The sequence below is a fragment of the Neoarius graeffei genome, chromosome 25 (genome assembly GCF_027579695.1).
Source record: "Neoarius graeffei isolate fNeoGra1 chromosome 25, fNeoGra1.pri, whole genome shotgun sequence".
In the NCBI taxonomy this organism is placed as follows: Eukaryota; Metazoa; Chordata; class Actinopteri; order Siluriformes; family Ariidae; genus Neoarius; species Neoarius graeffei.
Genome location: NC_083593.1, coordinates 10,894,551 through 10,913,415, shown reverse-complemented (window position 1 = coordinate 10,913,415; position 18,865 = coordinate 10,894,551). Strand labels below are relative to the sequence as shown.

The 18,865-nt window shown below is 46.7% G+C and overlaps 1 protein-coding gene across 4 annotated transcripts in view; it reads left to right on the top strand.

Moving 5' to 3' along the window:
• Positions 1-18,865, top strand: part of zmiz2 (zinc finger, MIZ-type containing 2) — a 50,677-nt gene that overhangs the window by 14,156 nt on the left and 17,656 nt on the right. For 3 of the 4 annotated variants that reach the window (XM_060909207.1, XM_060909209.1, XM_060909206.1), the window contains exons 2-7: positions 13,049-13,154; positions 15,070-15,184; positions 16,356-16,549; positions 17,014-17,197; positions 17,833-18,057; positions 18,540-18,734. In XM_060909207.1, the coding sequence (XP_060765190.1) occupies positions 13,105-13,154; positions 15,070-15,184; positions 16,356-16,549; positions 17,014-17,197; positions 17,833-18,057; positions 18,540-18,734 (963 nt within the window). In that variant the 5' untranslated portion in view covers positions 13,049-13,104. Of the gene's footprint in view, positions 1-12,906; positions 12,932-13,048; positions 13,155-15,069; positions 15,185-16,355; positions 16,550-17,013; positions 17,198-17,832; positions 18,058-18,539; positions 18,735-18,865 lie in introns of those variants that run through there. The other variant, XM_060909208.1, reaches the window with a different exon arrangement.

Sequence of the window (18,865 nt, the reverse complement as noted above, 5' to 3'; positions counted from 1 at the left end):
TTAGATTTATTGTTAACGCTTAAAACTATTCCTATGCCATTCTTGAGATCTCAAGGCATTTATAAACAAAAAGTGAGGCCATGGTTCTGCGTATCTCCCTCAAAGTCACATTTAATGTTGTGGAACGCCTGGGAAACAAGTGATCACTTTTGTTCTAGTAGATGTAAATGCAGTAGTTGTTCCTTCACCAGCCTCTTGAAATTAATACAACAAAATAAGACTTCCCAATGGTGGAAAACTTTACTTCTGACTGTTACAAAGTGCCAACACTGGAGACTCCACCATATCAGCAGTTACATTTAAAAAATAAAAATGCTGACATACAAGTCCCAGTAAAGTAGCTGTTACTATAGAAATAAAACATTCGAAAGAGCACATTTATATAAATCTGTGATTTGCCTTACTGCCAGAACTACTCCCAGCTTAAAAAATGTTTTTAGACTGCCAGAAAAGTCAAAGTGAAACTTAACTTAGTCATAATTGCACATCCAGCACCTTTTAATGCTAATTAAAGGTTGCGCAATGTATAAAAAGCTGTAGTAAATACATTATAAATGAGTTCTGTTCTGTTCTTTGGGTAGGCTGCGTGAAAAATTGTCCGAAATGCTGTTGGCGTAAACGGGCAGCGAAGAACTAATACGAAACCAATCCTTCCGCAGTTCTAGCAAATGAGTATTTAATGAAACATTTTGATCATTTTTAAAGTACCCGTGCATGATCTTGATGAACTCTCATTATCAAAACCCAGCGAAGGGTGAAATTGTGTCTGGAAAATGGCGTGCGCAAACTCTTGCTCTTCTGACGTATGGATTTGCACACTTGTTCAGCGTGTAACGACAGCGTGACGAGTCCCGACAGCAAAATAGATTAATGGAAAAAATCCTCATCTTTCGAAGAAAAGAAAAAGTATCGCGTCCCAAATGAAAAGTTTCCTTTCATTCTCACTACAGGCTCGTGTGTTTGGAAATGGTCAATGATCGCATGACTCCATGAGGTGTTTGTAGACTCGGTTGTTGTTATAGCGTGAAAATTTCAAACCGTAACACCCGTAGGTCGTGAATTCTTCCGTTTTAGCTGTAATCTTTCTGAACCACGATCCTGAATTTTGGATTCTAATGTCCAGTAAAACCATTAAAGTTCTGCATTTGTTTCAGTGTTTTCTAAGCCAAGTTTACATTAGACCGTATCTATCTCGTTTTCTTCGCGGATGCACTGTCCGTTGACATTAAAACGCCTGGAAACGCCGGGAAACGGGAATCCGCCAGGGTCCACGTATTCAATCCAAATCGTGTCTGGTCCGGTGCTGTGTAAACATTGAGGATACGCAGATACGCTGTGCTGAGCTCTAGCTGGCGTCGTCATTGGACAACGTCACTGTGACATCCACCTTCCTGATTCGCTGGCGTTGGTCATGTGACGCGACTGCTGAAAAACGGCGCGGACTTCCGCCTTGTATCACCTTTCATTAAAGAGTATAAAAGTATGAAAATACTGCAAATACTGATGCAAATACTGCCCATTGTGTCGTTATGATGGTCTTTAGGCTTGCCATCCTTCCACTTGCAAGTGGTAAGTGATATGCGCTGAGATCACACACACAGCGGCTCAGTCCCGAATCACTGCTCGTGCGCTATACTCGCGCGCTCTGTGAGCTGCGCAGGGCCGGAGTGCGCACCCTCCAGAGGGCACTCGCTGTTCAGGGCGGAGTGATTTGGAGCGCAGGATGCCTGCGGAGCCGAGCGTATCCGTGTATTGGCGTTGCTGTGTGCACGCTAATCGTGTATTGGCGTTGCTGTGTGCACACTAATCGTTTTAAAAACGTTAATCTGGTGATCCGCTGATACGGTCTAATGTAAACCCCACCCTAGTCTGCAAATCCGAATAGACACGTGGAGTCTTGTGAAAATAAACCCAATTAAACAAATATCCTGTTTTAAATACGATGCTAGACAAGTGACGAGAGATGATGCCATTATATTGTGCTACTTCGTACAGTGGATGATGCAGAACCGTTCGGTTAGAGTGACTTCCTGTGGTTTTTGCCTGTGAAGTTGGTTTTGGTCTAATCTTCCCATCAGCACTGTGCCTGGCTCTGATGCAGTTTTGCCGCCACTCTGCCCTGCCACGTGGCTACTCCATAAATAAACCCGTTTCCCTTTAATCTGGCCACCAGAGGAAAACAGCTCCATGTCATCACTCATACTCTCCATATGGCGAGTGAGGAGGTACAGGTACAGTACAATTTATCATTATACAGACAAAAGGAGGGCGAGGAAGTGGGGGCTCCAGGCTGCGTCTCCTGTGTGAAGAAACGTACTCATTTGCTTACATTAGGGTAACATTTAGTTGAGAACATGAACTGCTTTGCATTGGCTGAATCGCAGACTTCTGTTAGTTTGTTTAAACTAGCATTAGGCCTACACAAATAATTACTTTCGTTAGTTCAGCAGAAATCCCACTATTATCTTCGCAGTGAAGGGTTTCTGTGCTCATCAAAGAGCTTTCGGATAAATACGTGGAAGTCTGGTACTATAAAGACCGTGTGAGCTTTGCGTGAGGGAAAGCATTTGCTTATTATTCCACGAGATCGATTTGGATTGGAAATGAAATTCAAATCACCATTAAGTACTCCACACAAACTGCTCAGCACAAGTCGACTCTCGATTCCTTTCTATTTATTGCCTCCATCCTCCTCCAGAAGAGATGCCGAGTTGATCTGCTGTAAAGAGGCTCAGCCGGCTGGCTTGAAGAGCTTTTTTTCAGGTTCTTCCTCAGGCAGAGCTGAGTAGGAGCTATGCAAGGTCACTCGGGTTAATGGATTCTCTGTACTCGGTGACGGGGACATTGTGGACCCTGACGGATGCCTCATTAGCGCTACACCATACCACGAGCCGCTTCAAGCTTATGATGATCTCATCACCACGATTGTATATTTATGTAGATTTAGCATCTAAGCACCACCAGAATTTCTGCTAGTAAGAACAAACTGGTGGCACTTTAAAGAAAATTAGCACGGTATTATACTAACACTCAAAGACCCAATCAAACGGCTGAATCTTCTGTATGTCTTGAGATGATGAGTCAAGTGGCAAAAAAAAAAAAAAAAACTTTATTTCAAGAGCTTTTGATTACTAAGAGTGACCCAATCAGTTTAGGGACAAATGTCTGATTTGAGCAGCATACCCTTTTGAGGCTTAAGCTCACCAAACATAAATCGGATGTCCTGGATTGTTTCAGACTCGGTGTACTGCGAGTACAGTAGGGTACTATCTCTACTGTTGTAGAGATAGGAGATGCCATAAAATAGTTTGTGCAGACACTCCGTCTGCTGTAGCACTAAGAAGCCATCAGGACAATAAAGCTGTCCTGACCTTTAACCTTTTCGACCTCACACAGTGTTCTGGAGGAGGTGGAGTGGTCACTAAATGACACCCTCTAATGCTTGGATTGTGCTGCGAGATTTATAATCCGAAATGATGTCATCGCGGATTATCCTTGAGTTATCAAACCCCTCCCCCACCAGACTGTCAGAATGACCCTGAATAAAACGCCATACGCTTTCAGATTGCTTCAGAAGTTTTAGTTGTAGCGTTTTATGATATGATTTTTTTTGACTCCGCGCCACAGTGATAAGCCATAAGAGACGCCTGAAAACTATAAAGCAGCCCTCAGATGTGGCGAAGAAGCCAGTTCGATGAAGACGAAAGGACGTAGGAATGTATAAGACACACCAACAGAAAATGAGATGATTAGACCTATTAGGTCAGTAAAAAAAAAAAAAAAAACATGGTAGAATGGTTTATACTACTAGCATGGAGCTTTCATGTTCACTGAAGTAAGCTACCAATTTTTCATGAACGTCCTGTCATTGGTTAACAGGTTTTGTGTCCGAGACGTGCCGCAACGCTTCCTTCCCGATGCCGCTTTTTGACCAACAGGGAACGGGTTCTTGAACCGGTTCCGTTCAGGATTCTTTGAACCTTGGTGCCTGTTAGCAAACCAGTCCACGTTTTCACCAGTTTTGAGCGGAACCACTCTAATCAAGGGCGTTGGAATACAATAGCACCACAATACAATGGAAGTAAACGGAAGTAGCAAGATGGCGGATCGTATTGATCACCAGCGATCTTTTCTGTTATTGTACATATGTTTTCGTTCTATTCAATAACCCCCCCTCCCCCCAAAAAAAAAGATGTCTCCTTTTCCATTGCGTTCTCCATTGTTGCACTTTGCTCCTTCTCCAAATGAATGACGCCCACTTATGTCGTCACGGTTCACGCTGGAAAAGCCAGTTGGGGACGAGTGTTTTAGGTTCCGAGCTAATTTATTTGTAGCTGAAATGCTCTAAATGGAACCCGTTCCCTGTTGGTGGAAAAGAAGGATGATTGGAACAATGTTTTGGATTGTTAAGTAAACCTGTTTCGAGGCAATTAGGTTTCCACTTGCAAACTTCGTATGCTAGTTCCTCTGTGGCTCTCTCGTCACCTGTGTAAGAGGGTGTAGAGCTCATAATGAATATTGAACGGAAATGTCACAATATGGGGCGGCACGGTGGTGTAGTGGTTAGCGCTGTTGCCTCACAGCAAGAAGGTCCTGGGTTCGAGCCCCGGGGCCAGCGAGGGCCTTTCTGTGCGGAGTTTGCATGTTCTCCCCGTGTCCGCGTGGGTTTCCTCCGGGTGCTCCGGTTTCCCCCACAGTCCAAAGACATGCAGGTTAGGTTAACTGGTGACTCTAAATTGACCGTAGGTGTGAATGTGAGTGTGAATGGTTGTCTGTGTCTATGTGTCGGCCCTGTGATGACCTGGCGACTTGTCCAGGGTGTACCCCGCCTTTCGCCCGTAGTCAGCTGGGATAGGCTCCAGCTTGCCTGCGACCCTGTAGAAGGATAAAGCGGCTAGAGATAATGAGATGAGATGTCACAATATACATCAGAGGAGCAAAATTCGTATTGCAATGTTTGTATCGAGACAACACAATTGTGTCTCGTACCTAGACGTGACTGGATTGTCGGTCAATCTAAAGCGTTAAGGTTGTATTTTATTTGCGAAGGCGTGCATTTAAGACCAGTCCAAAATCTAGATTTTTTTTTTTGCGGTCATTGAGAGTGTGGTGTGGCACAGACGCAAGAGGATAGTGGAGGACCTAGTCTGGTTAACACCAGACCATATCACAAGTGAAATATGGTCTGGAATCCGCCTATTGAATTTCTCGTAGGGGAGGTGTGGTTTACGATTGTCAACGGCCGTTTATTGGATGTTGCGAATGTCTATCATTTGGCGTATACGTAGCCCATGGCCAATCATGGCAGTTGTACCCGGTGACGTAGTTAGAGCGATGAAGAGGCGAAGAAGAGAAGGAAAGAGAAGGCAAAACAAAACTTTCGCTCTAAACTATTCAGAACAGTGTCTAAAGCTTGATCGAAAGTTTGGTTCGTATCGCTCGCCGCCATGTTAAATGTGATCCGTAAACAGTCCCAAATAAACTACAAGCTTCCGTTTGTCGAGTAGTACGCGTCACCGTCTTTCCACCCCTCCCCACTCTCTGATTGGCTCCCTAACTCGGGCGAGCCTTTAGACCATAGTTTCCATGCTGTCTTTTCAGATCGGAACGATTGTGCAAAGCAGCATGGGATTTCCCAGGCTAGTGGAGGACCAACAACAGCGCCAAAATAATAATAAATTAAAAAAATACATTTGTAGATATGCCTGCTCGTGACTTCCAGTAGAGACAATAGTCCAATAGAGGCATATTTCCTGGATTATAGGTATATTGCGTATTTATTATTGCTTTACTACCTTCGTCACGGAGAGCATGAATTACTCCTCCAGTGACAGATTAGCTCATTTCACACAAGGAGATCTACAGATTCAAACCATCAAGCGTTATTTGTGCAGTTCACTACAGAGAGCACTGAGACACGTGCGCTACCTTTCCTCATACTCGCCCACATCTACGCTTTGCTCATGAGTCAAGGTGCTCTCGTTTTCAGTCAGGACGTTCAAACAACGCAACATCGTAAACGTAAAACTCGGCACGAGGAGTTTACTGCTAGCAGCAACGAATATAAACGGAGCTAAATAAACTTCCATGATACCGTTTATTGTTTGATAGTAAGTAGGTTAGTCATTTCAGAATTGGTACTCCTACTCAGTCTGGGGGGGAAAAAATCCTAGTACGGCAGTCAGGAGCGGTTAATCACGGTAGAGTATGACGTATTTCGTGTGATGCGCGATGAATAAAAATGCATCAGGTCTGGAGAATTGCAAAACAGAAAGCTGGATGAAAAGAAACTTGGTTTTACTCTCGTTCCCCATGTGCCTCCTATCTGCGAAGAGGCTCCAGGGCGCTCGCTTTTGCTCTCTAATCTAGCACCATGTTTTTAAGGACTTGCAAATATGCTGGGTGCAAGATCAATGTGCATTTGCATGAGTGTGTGTGAACGTAAGCTGGAAAGCGCTTGCAACATGTGTGTCAGACTGGAATGAGTCAGTGCAGGGCGCAGGGGGTGGAACTCCTTGTCTGACTGACGCCACGACACGGCGTAGCGCCCCCGCAACTGTGACACGGACAGCCCGTGCTTTCTGACATCTCCACACCAAACGCCTCGTCACCGTCTTGTTTTGCTCTTTCTGAGGCTTACGTAGCAGCTCTGACCACAGCCTACACCCACTGACTGGAAACCAAGCCGTTGTTCTATCAGTCCACATGTTTGATTCATAGCATGCTTGCATCGAAGAGTGAGAGAGTGAGTTTGAGAGAGAGGACGTGTGTGTGTGAGAGAGCTTTTATTTCCTGGAAAGCCAGCTGCGTTTCTTGAATGTCCTCAGATCTTTTCGTTTATACCTCACTCAGTAATCAGCTTAACCAGACCTGACCATGCGCAAAGGCCACATGTGTGCAGCTGGACACATTTCTGCTTGCCGTTCTCCATAGCTCCTGTTTATTCACCACAATAGCCTATGTAAGTCTGAGATGAGACCTCAAGTGTTGACGTGGGTCAGAAAGGGGATTCTCGGCTGCTTGTTCACATGCGATTGAAGCGGCTTTATTGCCCTGTATGGATTGTGGTCCGAGGCTTTCCGCCAGCGCTTCTCTCACCAACTGGATCCTCACGGCTCTCTTTTTTAAAGCCTGAAGGCCACGCATGTGAACGGTGTCCTGAGCTCACCTCGGGCGCTCCCTTGTTAAATAAAAGAGGAGAAATGTCTCGCGTAAACATTTCCCTGGCGAAATGTTTAGTCTGATCTCCGTCTTGAGCGTTGACGCACACCATCGGTTTGAGGCATTCGCAGCGAGACCGGTACGGCTCTGAATATCAACTAGGTGTGAAATCTCATTATGAAGAGGAGTTTAGCCTAACAGGCTGAGCTTGCTTATTAGCCTGAGGGCTGTGTTCATTATTCAAAGCTAAAAGTCACTGGTTAACTTGTTGCATGGTACGGACATGGCGAAACCGAATAGGTGTGACGCCGTTTTATTTTGATTATAACATTCTTCTAAAACCGTACACTGTAAGGTCAGAGAATAATGTGGCTTTTGTCAGCAAGGCAGGGCAGCACGAACCTAGTCTTCATCGTGTGCTTGTGTCACCGTTAATCAGGCGAACCATCAGTCAGCCACCCTGTTTTCTCCCCTCTACACCACCGAAAGAGAGAAAGCCATCACTGTGTGCAGAGTGAGTCACGTTGCAGGGGGAAGGAGGGGTGACGGGGAGGACTGAGTGTTGAAGTCAGACAAGTTTATCAAGCAGAGGCCCTTGAACGAACCAGCAGACGCGGCTTTTATAAAGGACAGTCAGCGGCGTAACAAAGTCGTTAAAGAGGAATCAATACAACGTGGCTCCATTTGCATCCATCCGCGGCTGCTCGATTCAAAGCGGCTCATGCAGGGAAAATGCGTTTTAGAGCGCCGGGACTTCCTGCTCTACATCTTGAGCAGTAAAGGAAATCTGAGGATGCATTTCTGGACATGTAGAACATTTTGGGAGCCTAATATAAGTCATCGAAGTATGCTTGAGTGGACTAGTTGGAGTAATCCTAACTACTGTTCATACACCATCACAGGGCAGATGAATGCATTCGCAGAGTGCTTTTTGTATCCATAAGCTCCCAGTTTGTCAAGATTTGCGATCTCCCTCCAAGCAAGCGCTTTACTGGGTAGAGTTGGTTTTGGTCATGTTGTGACCAAAGACAAGCTCTTGGCACTTGAGCAAATTTGATTGGTTTCTATTCTGCCTCTTTTCCACCAAATCAGTTCCAGGGCTGGATCGGGGCCAGTGCTGGTGCTGGTTCACAACTCGTTCAACTCGCGAGCCAGCTGAGAACCAGTTTGCTTTTCCATAGCTCACGGTGCTAAGGGAAGACACGTCAGTTACGTCACTGTATACGTCAGTTACGTCGCTACGTTTGCATAAACCTTGGCGCGAATATCGAAGCAAAAACAACACAGAAGAAGCAGCAGCAGCAACAATAATAATGGATGACTTCGCGTTTGTACAGCTGCTGCTTCTCGTCGCTTAAAAATGGCGATCTTTTGCGGTCTTGTTATTGGTCTTAACAACTCCGCCCCCCCGGCTGACGTAAGCGGTTCTTTCCTCTGGCCCAGCAGAGTGTTGGTGCTAGCCTGGAACCGGTTTTTCTGGCCCCAGAGCCAGTTCTTTGTCAGTGGAAACAGAAAACCCGGTTCCAAACTAAGCACTGGCCCCGAACCAGCCCTGGAACTGCTTTGGTGGAAAAGGGGCATTCGAGTCTTTTTGGTGTCCATGTACCAGTAAGTTGTGCTTGATTTTGCTAATCACTGTAAACAGTGTTGCCCATTGCTCCTCTTTAGTGTTGTTAATCGCTTGGTTTACACGAGCCTTGTTTACTTTCATTTCCTGTTTAAACGAGATAAGCCATCGTTTGCAACTGTAGCATGTTACAGCAAGCTCCATCCACTCCAAGACGAACCAAAGGCATGCAGGATATTCTGAATGTTTACTGGCCTCAGCCTTGTCTTGAAGGTGATTAAGGTGGAGGCCGAGTATTCCTTTGTAACTTTGGACTCGTGAATAGAGAAAGAGGGCGTGATGAAAAAGGGTGGGACACTTGACCTAGAGAAGGCGCTCGCTGCACCATTAATTGTGCTGAGTAGAGATAGTTTCGTTCTACTCTGCTGTTGCGGCTCCTCAGCCTTGGCTCTCTGCCTTTCGGCTAGACACAAACTTACAAACCACTTACAGATGTCTCATGAAACACGGACGCTTTGGAGATGCCATGTCGGCAAAGTCCTATCCGCAGCAAGCTACTTGAGGATGTTGAGAATAATAATGCTAGCATTCCAGGCTGGGTTTTAAACCTCGTCCCGTGCTCCGTGCTGACATCTGATCAGTTTATTCAAAGGGAGGTGTCAGAAGAACGCTATGCAAGCACACAAGACCTGTAGGTATGAGAAAAGCAAACAAGCTTTGAGCGCGGGACTGACGACTAATGCAAACACAGCTGACCTGGGAGACGACACTTGTGTAGTCGCCCCCCTCAAGGAAAGCAGCTGATGGCTAACGCGTACTCAAAGTTGCTGGAAGTCATCACACGACAGCGTGGACCGATTTGCGTACTCTTTAACTCGTCATGATCCTTGGTTTTGTTTTGTTTTTTTTTTATTTTCAAAACGCCTCGGAACCATAGTTGTGATCAGGAAATGTCTGTCGCAGAAGCTCCGCCCACAAACTTTGCTTATTTTTTTACGCTCGTAGAAGGAAATCCATTTCTTTTTGTCTTTTTATCCGTGCTTAGGCATTCATGTCCTTGAAGCAAGGTGCCGTCTGCTGAAAATTGACCCAGCGCTCAGATGCGAATTGCTAACCTGACAACGCTTTTTGGAAAGCAATCGTCACAATAAACGAGGCGCTTCAAGACCCCTGTGCAGGTGGTATTCCACTTTTGCGCAAAAAAAAAGGAAGTGCTAAGTAATAGCTCAGATTCCAACAGTGTAGGACTGATTTCGGGAGTTGGCATTGCAAATGTTTGTTTGCCAATTCACTTTTTCTTCTCATTCCGTGTGTGTGTGTGTGTGTGTGTGTGTGTGACTTCCTGCCCTGCAGTCCTGATCACCTTAAACCTGTTATGGTGGCAGTTAATGATTTTCGCAGTGCTTGTCAAATGCGTGCTCAAGCCTGTGTGTGTGTGCAGGAATGTGTTATCAGACCCAGTCTTCCTGTGGCTCCTAATCCCCTTCCCCCTGGCTACCCTCCCCCGTGTGTCCTAGTGTGTGCTGGAGGCCTCTAAACTTCACTCCTCCAGCCTGGGGCCACACGGGGGGAGGGGCTGCTTCCTGGTCATGTGACTAGAGTCGCTCCTGGTTTGGCATGCGGACAAATGAGAGATTTTTGGACGGCGGTCCCAAGTGGGTTATTAGCTCATTTTCTCTTTTAGTGATGCTCCATTTTGGGTTATTGACTCGTGATTTTGTTTTGTTTTGTAGTGTCTACTCAATCGGTTTGATGAAGCAGGGACAGGACACGGCTTCTGGATACTGTTAAACAGTAACCTACAGTTAAAATATAGGCTAGGCATCGCCGACGTTTGTGTAGGATCGCTCCGTTCTCTTGTTTTGCTCCACTACATGGTTGTGCACTTGAAACACACCGTCCCCTCAGAGAGCTGAATCTGCACTTGGGGTTTTAATAGCGCTGACACGCAGCCGTTTCTACGGCCTATCAGAAATAAAAAGACCTGCAGGCGTTTAGTAAACGCTCAATGCACGTGCTCGCTGTCAGGATTACATATTAAACATTTTTCGTGTCTGGTTTTTTTTCCCTCGAATCGACACTCCTGCAGCCGCACCTCGTCTCATGCGTCCCTGCCCAAAATTTCCTGTTCTGCAAGCGGAGGACGCAACCTGCGACACAAACAGAAAAATGGAGAGAGAGAGAGAGAGAGAGGGGAATGGAAGCTTAAGGATAGACGGAGATTTCACAAGGAGAGAGATGGTTGTTAGCAAGTGTGCACTGGTGATGGGGTGGGGGAGGAGGTGGGGGCACAGCAGCAGGATCTGGGCACTGCAGACAGGGGGAGGAATGAAAGATGGATAAAATCCACCTCGGCAAGAGTGAAAGAAAGAACAGTGTGTTCTGCTCCTTGCGGAGTAAGAACAGTTTGTGCTATTATCCGTCTCCCTCGCACACAAACACAGAGATCAGGATGCTGAAGTGCACTACCCAGGGGCTCGTAAATAAGATCCAGTGGTTTGTGCGCGCGAGCGCGCACGCACGCTGTCCGCATGGTGCCAAGCTGTGTTGTGCCTTCTTTTAGCTGCCGCCATGACGCATAGCTTATGCTTTCCGCACTTCAAACTGTTCGTTCAGAAGGCAGCGTGTGTGGTTTACAAGGGATTGAGAGAGAGGGAACGCTGCAGTGTCGTGTTTAGCCACGCCAGCAGATGTGTTACTGTAATTTGTAGTACCGGTTTGGATGGCTGCTCCTTCGCTGAAGGGGCTCTTGAATGCACGGCGCTAATAATCACAGAGGTTGGCTTTTCAAGTGCAGGCCTAATTAAGCACAGACGGTTAAGTTCATCAGCCGTTCGGTGGACGTTAATTAAATCGAGGCGTTATAAAGCACGGCGAGGGCGTTCAGGCGTCGTTAGGAGGCTAAACGCACAAAAGCGGCCACGTACTCGTGGAGTGTTGCGGTGTGGGGAGACAAAGATGGGCGATTTCACAACATGCACGTTGGCACGTGGCTGAAAAGAGGCCAGTGCGAGCATGTTAATATTTTTGAACCTGCTTCAATCAAGTGGTTATCAAAACATGACCTTGGAGGAGCTCATCCATCTAATACTCCCCATCCTTTTCTCTGTTACTAGTTTTCACACACGTGTGTGTGTGTGTGTGTGTATGTATATATCATTATCCCTGTAGGTGACCCTCTCGTATATAAACCCCATCTCTCCCCTCCTCCCCACTCAACCTCTTCTCCATCCCTCTTTTCCAAGCTGTAGGGCGTCTGACCTAAATCTGTACGGAAAGAGAGAGGGAAGAAGGGGGTGGAGGATGAGGGAAGGGGATGACAGGCACTGATGTTGGCAGCAAATTAGCATGTCTGTTAATGGTGCTTACCCTCGAGATAGGAGGCAGACACGGAGGAATTGAACAAGAGAAAAGGATAGGATACCGCTCTGATCAAGGTGTGTGTGTGTGTGTTTGGAGGTGGGGGTGTTGTCATTACTTAACGACTGCAATACACACACACAATCACGCATGTGCGTGCGCGCGCACACATGTACATCCACAAAAAGCCCAGCAAGAACCAGCAAAGCCACCTCTTCTTCAAATGCGCTCCCCCGGTCACTCTGAATAATTGATGGGGGGTTGAAGGCATTATCTTCAAGAAGGACTCGAATCGCACACAGACCGCCACAAGATCCTGAGCCGCTTTTTTCCACACTGCATTTTTCTCTTCCTTTTGAAATCAAAGCGCTATAAATAGCCCCATCGTCTCCCTCCCTCCCTCCCTCCCTCCTTCTCTCTCTCGATGGAGAGGAGGAATCTACAGCCAGCCAGTGGTGTTTGGAGCAGGGCGTACTCGCCTTGTCCACAAATGCGTCTAAAATCTCTCGTCTCCATCCCTCTAGTAGTGCACACACACACACACACTCAGTCTTATGTGTTTTCTTTTGTCTGCTTGAGCTTTCCAGCCGGAAACAAGTCCTCTCTCATCCCCAGCACTGAGGGGGAATCTGAGAGGATTGTGCATTTTCTGGAAAAGCGCTTTCTTTGTGGTCTTTATTTTTAGTGCTGTGATTGGTGCAGCTCGAGCACTGCTTGTGAAATGTGCATTATCGAAGCGTGGGAGTGGGGGTGGGGTGGGGGGGGTGAGTCGAGAGGAGTCCCAGTGCTCTGCGCTTGGTGATTAACCCGTTCTGCCGAAGGGGCTGAACTGCAGCCATCAAAGTAAAGCTACACGATGCCACTGCACCCACATGCCCTCAGTGACTCATAACGAGAAAAAAAAAACCCAACACATTTTCTTTCAGTCAATCTGACATTTTGTCTTTTTGTCTCTGTCAGACTGCCTGCCAGGTTGAGGTGATTCGGGGTTCTCAGCTGACCCCCACGTACCTCCGATGAACCCCATCAACTCCATGAAACCTGCCCTGCCTCCAACGCCACACAGGTGCGTGCAATGTTTGTGTGTTTGTGTGTGCATGCACGAACAAACTGTCTGCTCTCTGTTTCTTCTTCATGTGTCAGTACACTGTGTGTGTGTGTGTGTTTGTGCCTTCTACACTTCACCCACACACACTTCCTCCTCGAAAATGGCACGCTTGAGCCCCTGAATTTCTTGATCTGTCACTCGTTTCCTCACGTTCCCCGAAGACTCGAGCCGTGCCTTACAACGCTTCTGGCTGCTTATCGGTCTCGCCGATCTAGCACTTATTTACTACGTATAGCATTTAAGAGACCGCAAGCGACATCGGAGATGTATTTTATTAACTGTTGTGTAGCGTCTTCCTGTAGTAGTGCTCTTTCTGCCCTGTACACGTGCTTAGTAGTGAAAGAACATAATTAACCAAATATGAAAAGTGAACATCGGTTTTACAAAAAGAGGCGCAGTGGTGATGGCTTCACTACTCCTCAGCAGCGTGCCGAATCCTTGCCTGTCATTATTCGCCCTGCCTCGGATGTGCCTCGTTGTTGATTTGAATTCTGATTGGCTGTGCTGTCAGCTCTGCGTTGATTGGTGCCTTTGGGTTTGGCTCCGGAACAGCGGTTTCCTGTTTCAGTGCGGGTGGGTTGATATGAGGCCGGGGGTGTATGATGGAAGAGCATCTGGTGGGTTTTTTTTTTTTTTCTTCCCCCTTTTCAAAAAAAAAAACCCTCAGCCTCCTGTGGAATGCTTCATGCCACCGTAGGCAAGCTGGTCTGCTCACTCGGTTCCACAAATCCTGCGACGACCACCAACGGCTGGAGGCCATCTCTCAGCAGAGCCCCAATATCCTGTGGGCGGCGGGCCAACGGTAAATGACCACTGGTTGAGCTGAAAACACGTTCAGCAGGGCTCTGGAGCTTCCACAGCGGTGCTGTTGATATCGAGTGTTAAAGGGTACTCAGGGTTAACTGTTCAGATTGCAGCTATGCTGTGTGTCAAGAGCTCACTGTTAGTCATGTGGTGAGGATTAAAAAAAAAAAAAAAAGCAACCTTTCTTGTGGATTCTTCTACTCCTACAGAAAGTACGCTTGAGTATGATTTCAGCTCCCGATATTCTCTATGCCATTTGTGCTACAACGATAAATAAATCAACCAACAGTTTTGTTCTGATGATGATCCTGATGCCAGTAAAACTCACAGCTCTATGGTGTACACAGGGCGTCTTTTGGTGTTTTTGTCTTTAGGATACTTCCACTGTAAGAGAATTAATATTTTTCATTTCGAAGCAAAATAAGATGCGTGTAATCACATACTGATATTTTCTACCAGCTGTATTTTTTCCACTTTGATCCGCTGCACCGCCTAATGTAGTTTGGCTAATTTTGGAAAGATTAAATGAGAGCAATCTGGTTTGATCCAGTTATACAGAAAACAGTAGGTACTCTAACACACACACACACACATCTGCGAACACCAACACACAATCTCTCTCTCTCACACACACACACACACACACACACCCCTCCCTTGGCATCGCTACTCTTTCCTGTCTCTAAGTGACTGTAGTCGCCATGGAAACATTGCGCCGAGCACCTCTAGAGCATGTGGCTGTAGCACATTCAAGTCACACAAAGACTTCCAAACATGCGCGCGCACGCACACACACATGCTTTCTGTCTCTCATTGACACACTGACTCTGTTAACACCGTATGTCAGTATCACATGAAGACATGAGCGTAAAAATCCATTATGTCATTTCAGCCCTGTCGATTCGGCAACAGATCAGCCCACAGTAGGTAAATCAAACATTCACCACCTGCCCGGTCACATGGTCAAAAGGGCGCACACAAAGAGGAGAAAAAGAGAGAAAGGCTAGCATTCCTGTCTCTTCCGTTAATCCTAACCTTGGCGCCCTTGCATGCTGTCCCTCTCTCACAGTGACGGCTCGTACCCCTATGACCCAGCGTCCTGGCAGCAAGGCACCAACCAGCCCCCCGGCTCCCTGTCTGTGGTAACCACAGTGTGGGGGGTTACCAATCCTTCAGCCAGCCAGGTAAGCCTGGCCTCTTTGACCATCTAAAGAGATTTCATGTAAAACCGATTTGTTCCACAGCTTTGTTGAATCCTCAGCGCTACTTGGTCAGAAGTTGTTTAAATTTCTCCAACAGCAGTAGTTCTGACTGTAATTCAGGTTTATATTAATGCACGTGTTCAATCTAATAGATTACCGTTCGATAGTAACGACTCGTTAACGATCTAAAATAATAGTTAAAAATTGCAAATGTTGGCGAAGCGCTGTTGTAAGAGAAATATTATTGGAAAATAATCAGCGTCAGGGTCTTGTTGATGAGCTTCCTACAACAGCGCACCTTGGAGTGTTTTATATTTTTTACTTACATTTGATGTCACAGTACTTTGTGCAATGGAAAAGCCCCTTTCAGATGGACGATTGTTAAAACTGTCTATAAAATACCGCTGAGCTCGATAAAGGTTTTCTGTTATCCTGGTCATTTTGAAACATCATGGATATCATGCTTTGGGTACGATCAAGCTTCTCATTTGCCCCTTTTCCACCAAAGCAGTTCCAGGGCTGGTTCGGGGCCAGTGCTTAGTTTGGAACCAGGTTTTCTGTTTTCACTGACAAAGAACTGGCTCTGGGGCCAGAAAAACCGGTTCCAGGCTAGCACCAACTCTCTGCTGGGCCAGAGGAAAGAACCGCTTACGTCAGTGGGGGGGCGGAGTTGTTAAGACCAACAACAATAACAAGACCGCGAAAGATCGCCATTTTTAAGCGACGAGAAGCCGCAGCTGTACAAACGCGAAGTCATCCATTATTATTATTGTTGCTGCTGCTGCTTCTTCCGTGTTGGTTTTGCTTCGATATTCGTGCCAAGGTTTATGCAAACGTAGCGACGTAACTGACGCATACAGCGACGTAATGACGTGGCTTCCCTTAGCACCGTGAGCGATGGAAAAGCAAACTGGTTCTCAGCTGGCTCGCAAGTTGAACGAGTTGTGAACCAGCACCAGTACTGGCCCCGAACCAGCCCTGGAACTGATTTGGTGGAAAAGAGGCAATTGACCCTAGGTCATATATTCCGGACCTGGATGATATTTCTGGTGTAGTGCTGTTTTTTTTTTTTTTTTTTAATCAGTAATTTTAGTTTAGAAACCATTACAGAGAAGCAAATCGATGAATACTGTACTGTTTCTCTGTTTATTAGGTATTTGGTGCTCCTATGGGCCCGGGTGGCAATTCAGCTGGTGGTCACATGATGCCTGGCAACAGCCCTGGCATGAACTCTCCCCAGTTCATGGGGCAGCAGGGCTACCCGGAGCCCAACAAGGGCTACATGCAGCAGGGGATGTATGGCCGGCCTAGCGGGGGATATCCGACCGGACCTGCGTATGGCGGCAGGTAAGAAGAGCCTACGGTTCTGGTCTGAATTCATTTCTTAGAGGAGATTTGATCAGGCCTTGAGTGGTGAAGCAGTAGGACGACATCACTGTTTTGGTTCAGCGTCACTTCTGCGAGGGCTGAGCATGTGTGTCAGAGAGGAGTCCCACCCCTGCACTGACTCATGTACCCACACGCGCGCGCACGCACGCACACACACTGTTGTTTTTCCCCCTGAAAGTGATTTGCATAGCAATATATCTTTGCACTCTGATCATTTGCTTTTTCTCTATGGAACACTTCAACGATGAAGCTTTCTACTTTGCATAGCAACACACATAATCACCTACACTCCCACACCACGCTCCAAAGTATAACATCTGTTTTCCAATACAGCCAGTAATGGTGTCCTGTTGTGTTGAATGGGTGATGATGTGAGCCAGCATGAATGACGGCTTGTTTGTGTTTGCACCCTGTGTTTTTAGTTACCCCAATAATGGTGGAGGCTCCCTCGGGATGCCTCCTCACGGCGTTCGCCCTCCCACTGACTTCACCCAGGCCGCTGCCGCCGCCGCCGTCGCCGCTGCCGCTGCCACAGCAACCGCCACTGCCACGGCGACTGTTGCCGCAATACAGGAAAAGCAGAACCAGGAGATGAACTATGGGCCTGTAAGGAGCATCTCCTGTTTGTCTTTGTTTGCTTAGTTGTTATCAGGTCATCTTGCTCACATTTGACCACGGAGGAGGTTTTATTGCACAAAAAGGAATGTCACTTGACCAGAGCCAGGTGACCTTTATTTTGTCACTTGCTTCATTTGAGAAACGAGGCAGGAAAACAAAGAGCATGCCATGTTCTGTTCTGTTCTTGTTGATGGAGGTGTACAGATTTCAGCTCAAATTTCCCTTTCACATTGAGCACTCTGTGTTTCAAATCTAACATGCCATTGTGTGGTACAAGCTTCTGGTTGCATTCAATATGCCCCCTGCTGGTGAAACAGCAGATCACAAAATACCAATCCAAGAATATGGCTTTAATTAGTCTAAAAGGAGATGTTTTCCCCCCCAATTCTCATCATAAAAACAGACTTTACACACTGGCAGGACAGCAGTAGACATCACATCATAACCGCGGTGTTGAGGGTGGATTTGATCGTCCATGATGGTGACCTAGTTGCTGTTTTCCTATCTGTGCCCAGTGCATGTCAGTGTCAGGCAAATCTCCAGCCATTGTTTCAAGAATGCTAGGTCTGATGGGCGTAGGGACCTTTCTGTTGTTTTACTCCTCTTTTTTTTTGGCCTTGTAGATGGGTGGTGCTTCCTCTTACAACACTCAGTTCATGCCCCACCCTGGACCCCGTGGCCCACCAGGCATGGCCTCCTCCGGGATGGTGGGCTCCAGACCCCCCTCTATGGGAGGCATGTACGGTTCGCAGGGACAGCGTATGCCCCAGCACTCCGGTTACCCCGGAGGGCAGCAGGGCCCTCCGCCACGACACCAGCAGGGCTTGAAGCGCCCTTACAACTCTGAGGTTAGTGAGAGGAGGTGCTGCTTTTGTGTCTGTTTTTTTTAGCTGTTGGTTGTAATTTAATATGGGCACAGTACTAGGAAAGCTAGCAAAAAGTTTTGAGCATAATAATGTAAGTGTACTCTTCTTGTTTTCATGTTTGTTTCAACAATGGTTGTGTTTTGTGCAAGATCCTGCATCAATTTCTCATACTAGGGTGATGCTCCTTGTCATCAAAACTTCCTCTAAAATAATTTGGTAATTTCTCAGAAATACCTCTGTGTTAACTAAAGCCTCCTCCCTACCATGCGATTATCAGACTTGGGGAATAAATGATCAAGATCACAATATATTTGGAAAGAAACAAACACGGATCTTGTGAGCACTTTTGTACCACTGACTGCTTTGTATCACAGCACTATTTTTTCTATTCTGTCTTCAAGCAGCATGATGCTGTATGTTTTATCAGTATTTATCCTCCGTCATGTGACGGTTTCCTCTCACAGGGATTCCCAGGCCAGCAGTATGGCTCCGGAATGGGAGCAGCAGGTCCTTATCCTGGCCAGGCCATGCAGTACCACGGCCCCGGGCCACAGCGCTCGGCATCTTCGCCTTCTTACACGGGCCACAGGATGCCGCTTCAGCAGTCCAACATGGGCCAGTATCCTGCAGGATCAGGAAACCCAGGCCAATATTACAAGGTGAAACAGCCATGGCTTACTTAGTTTAATCACAGCAGAATACATTTAGAAAGATTTTGACAATGGTCTTTTCGCAAGCGGCTTGTGTCGCTCTGTAGCCAGCGGTATCAGATGTCGTAGTGAAGAGGTTC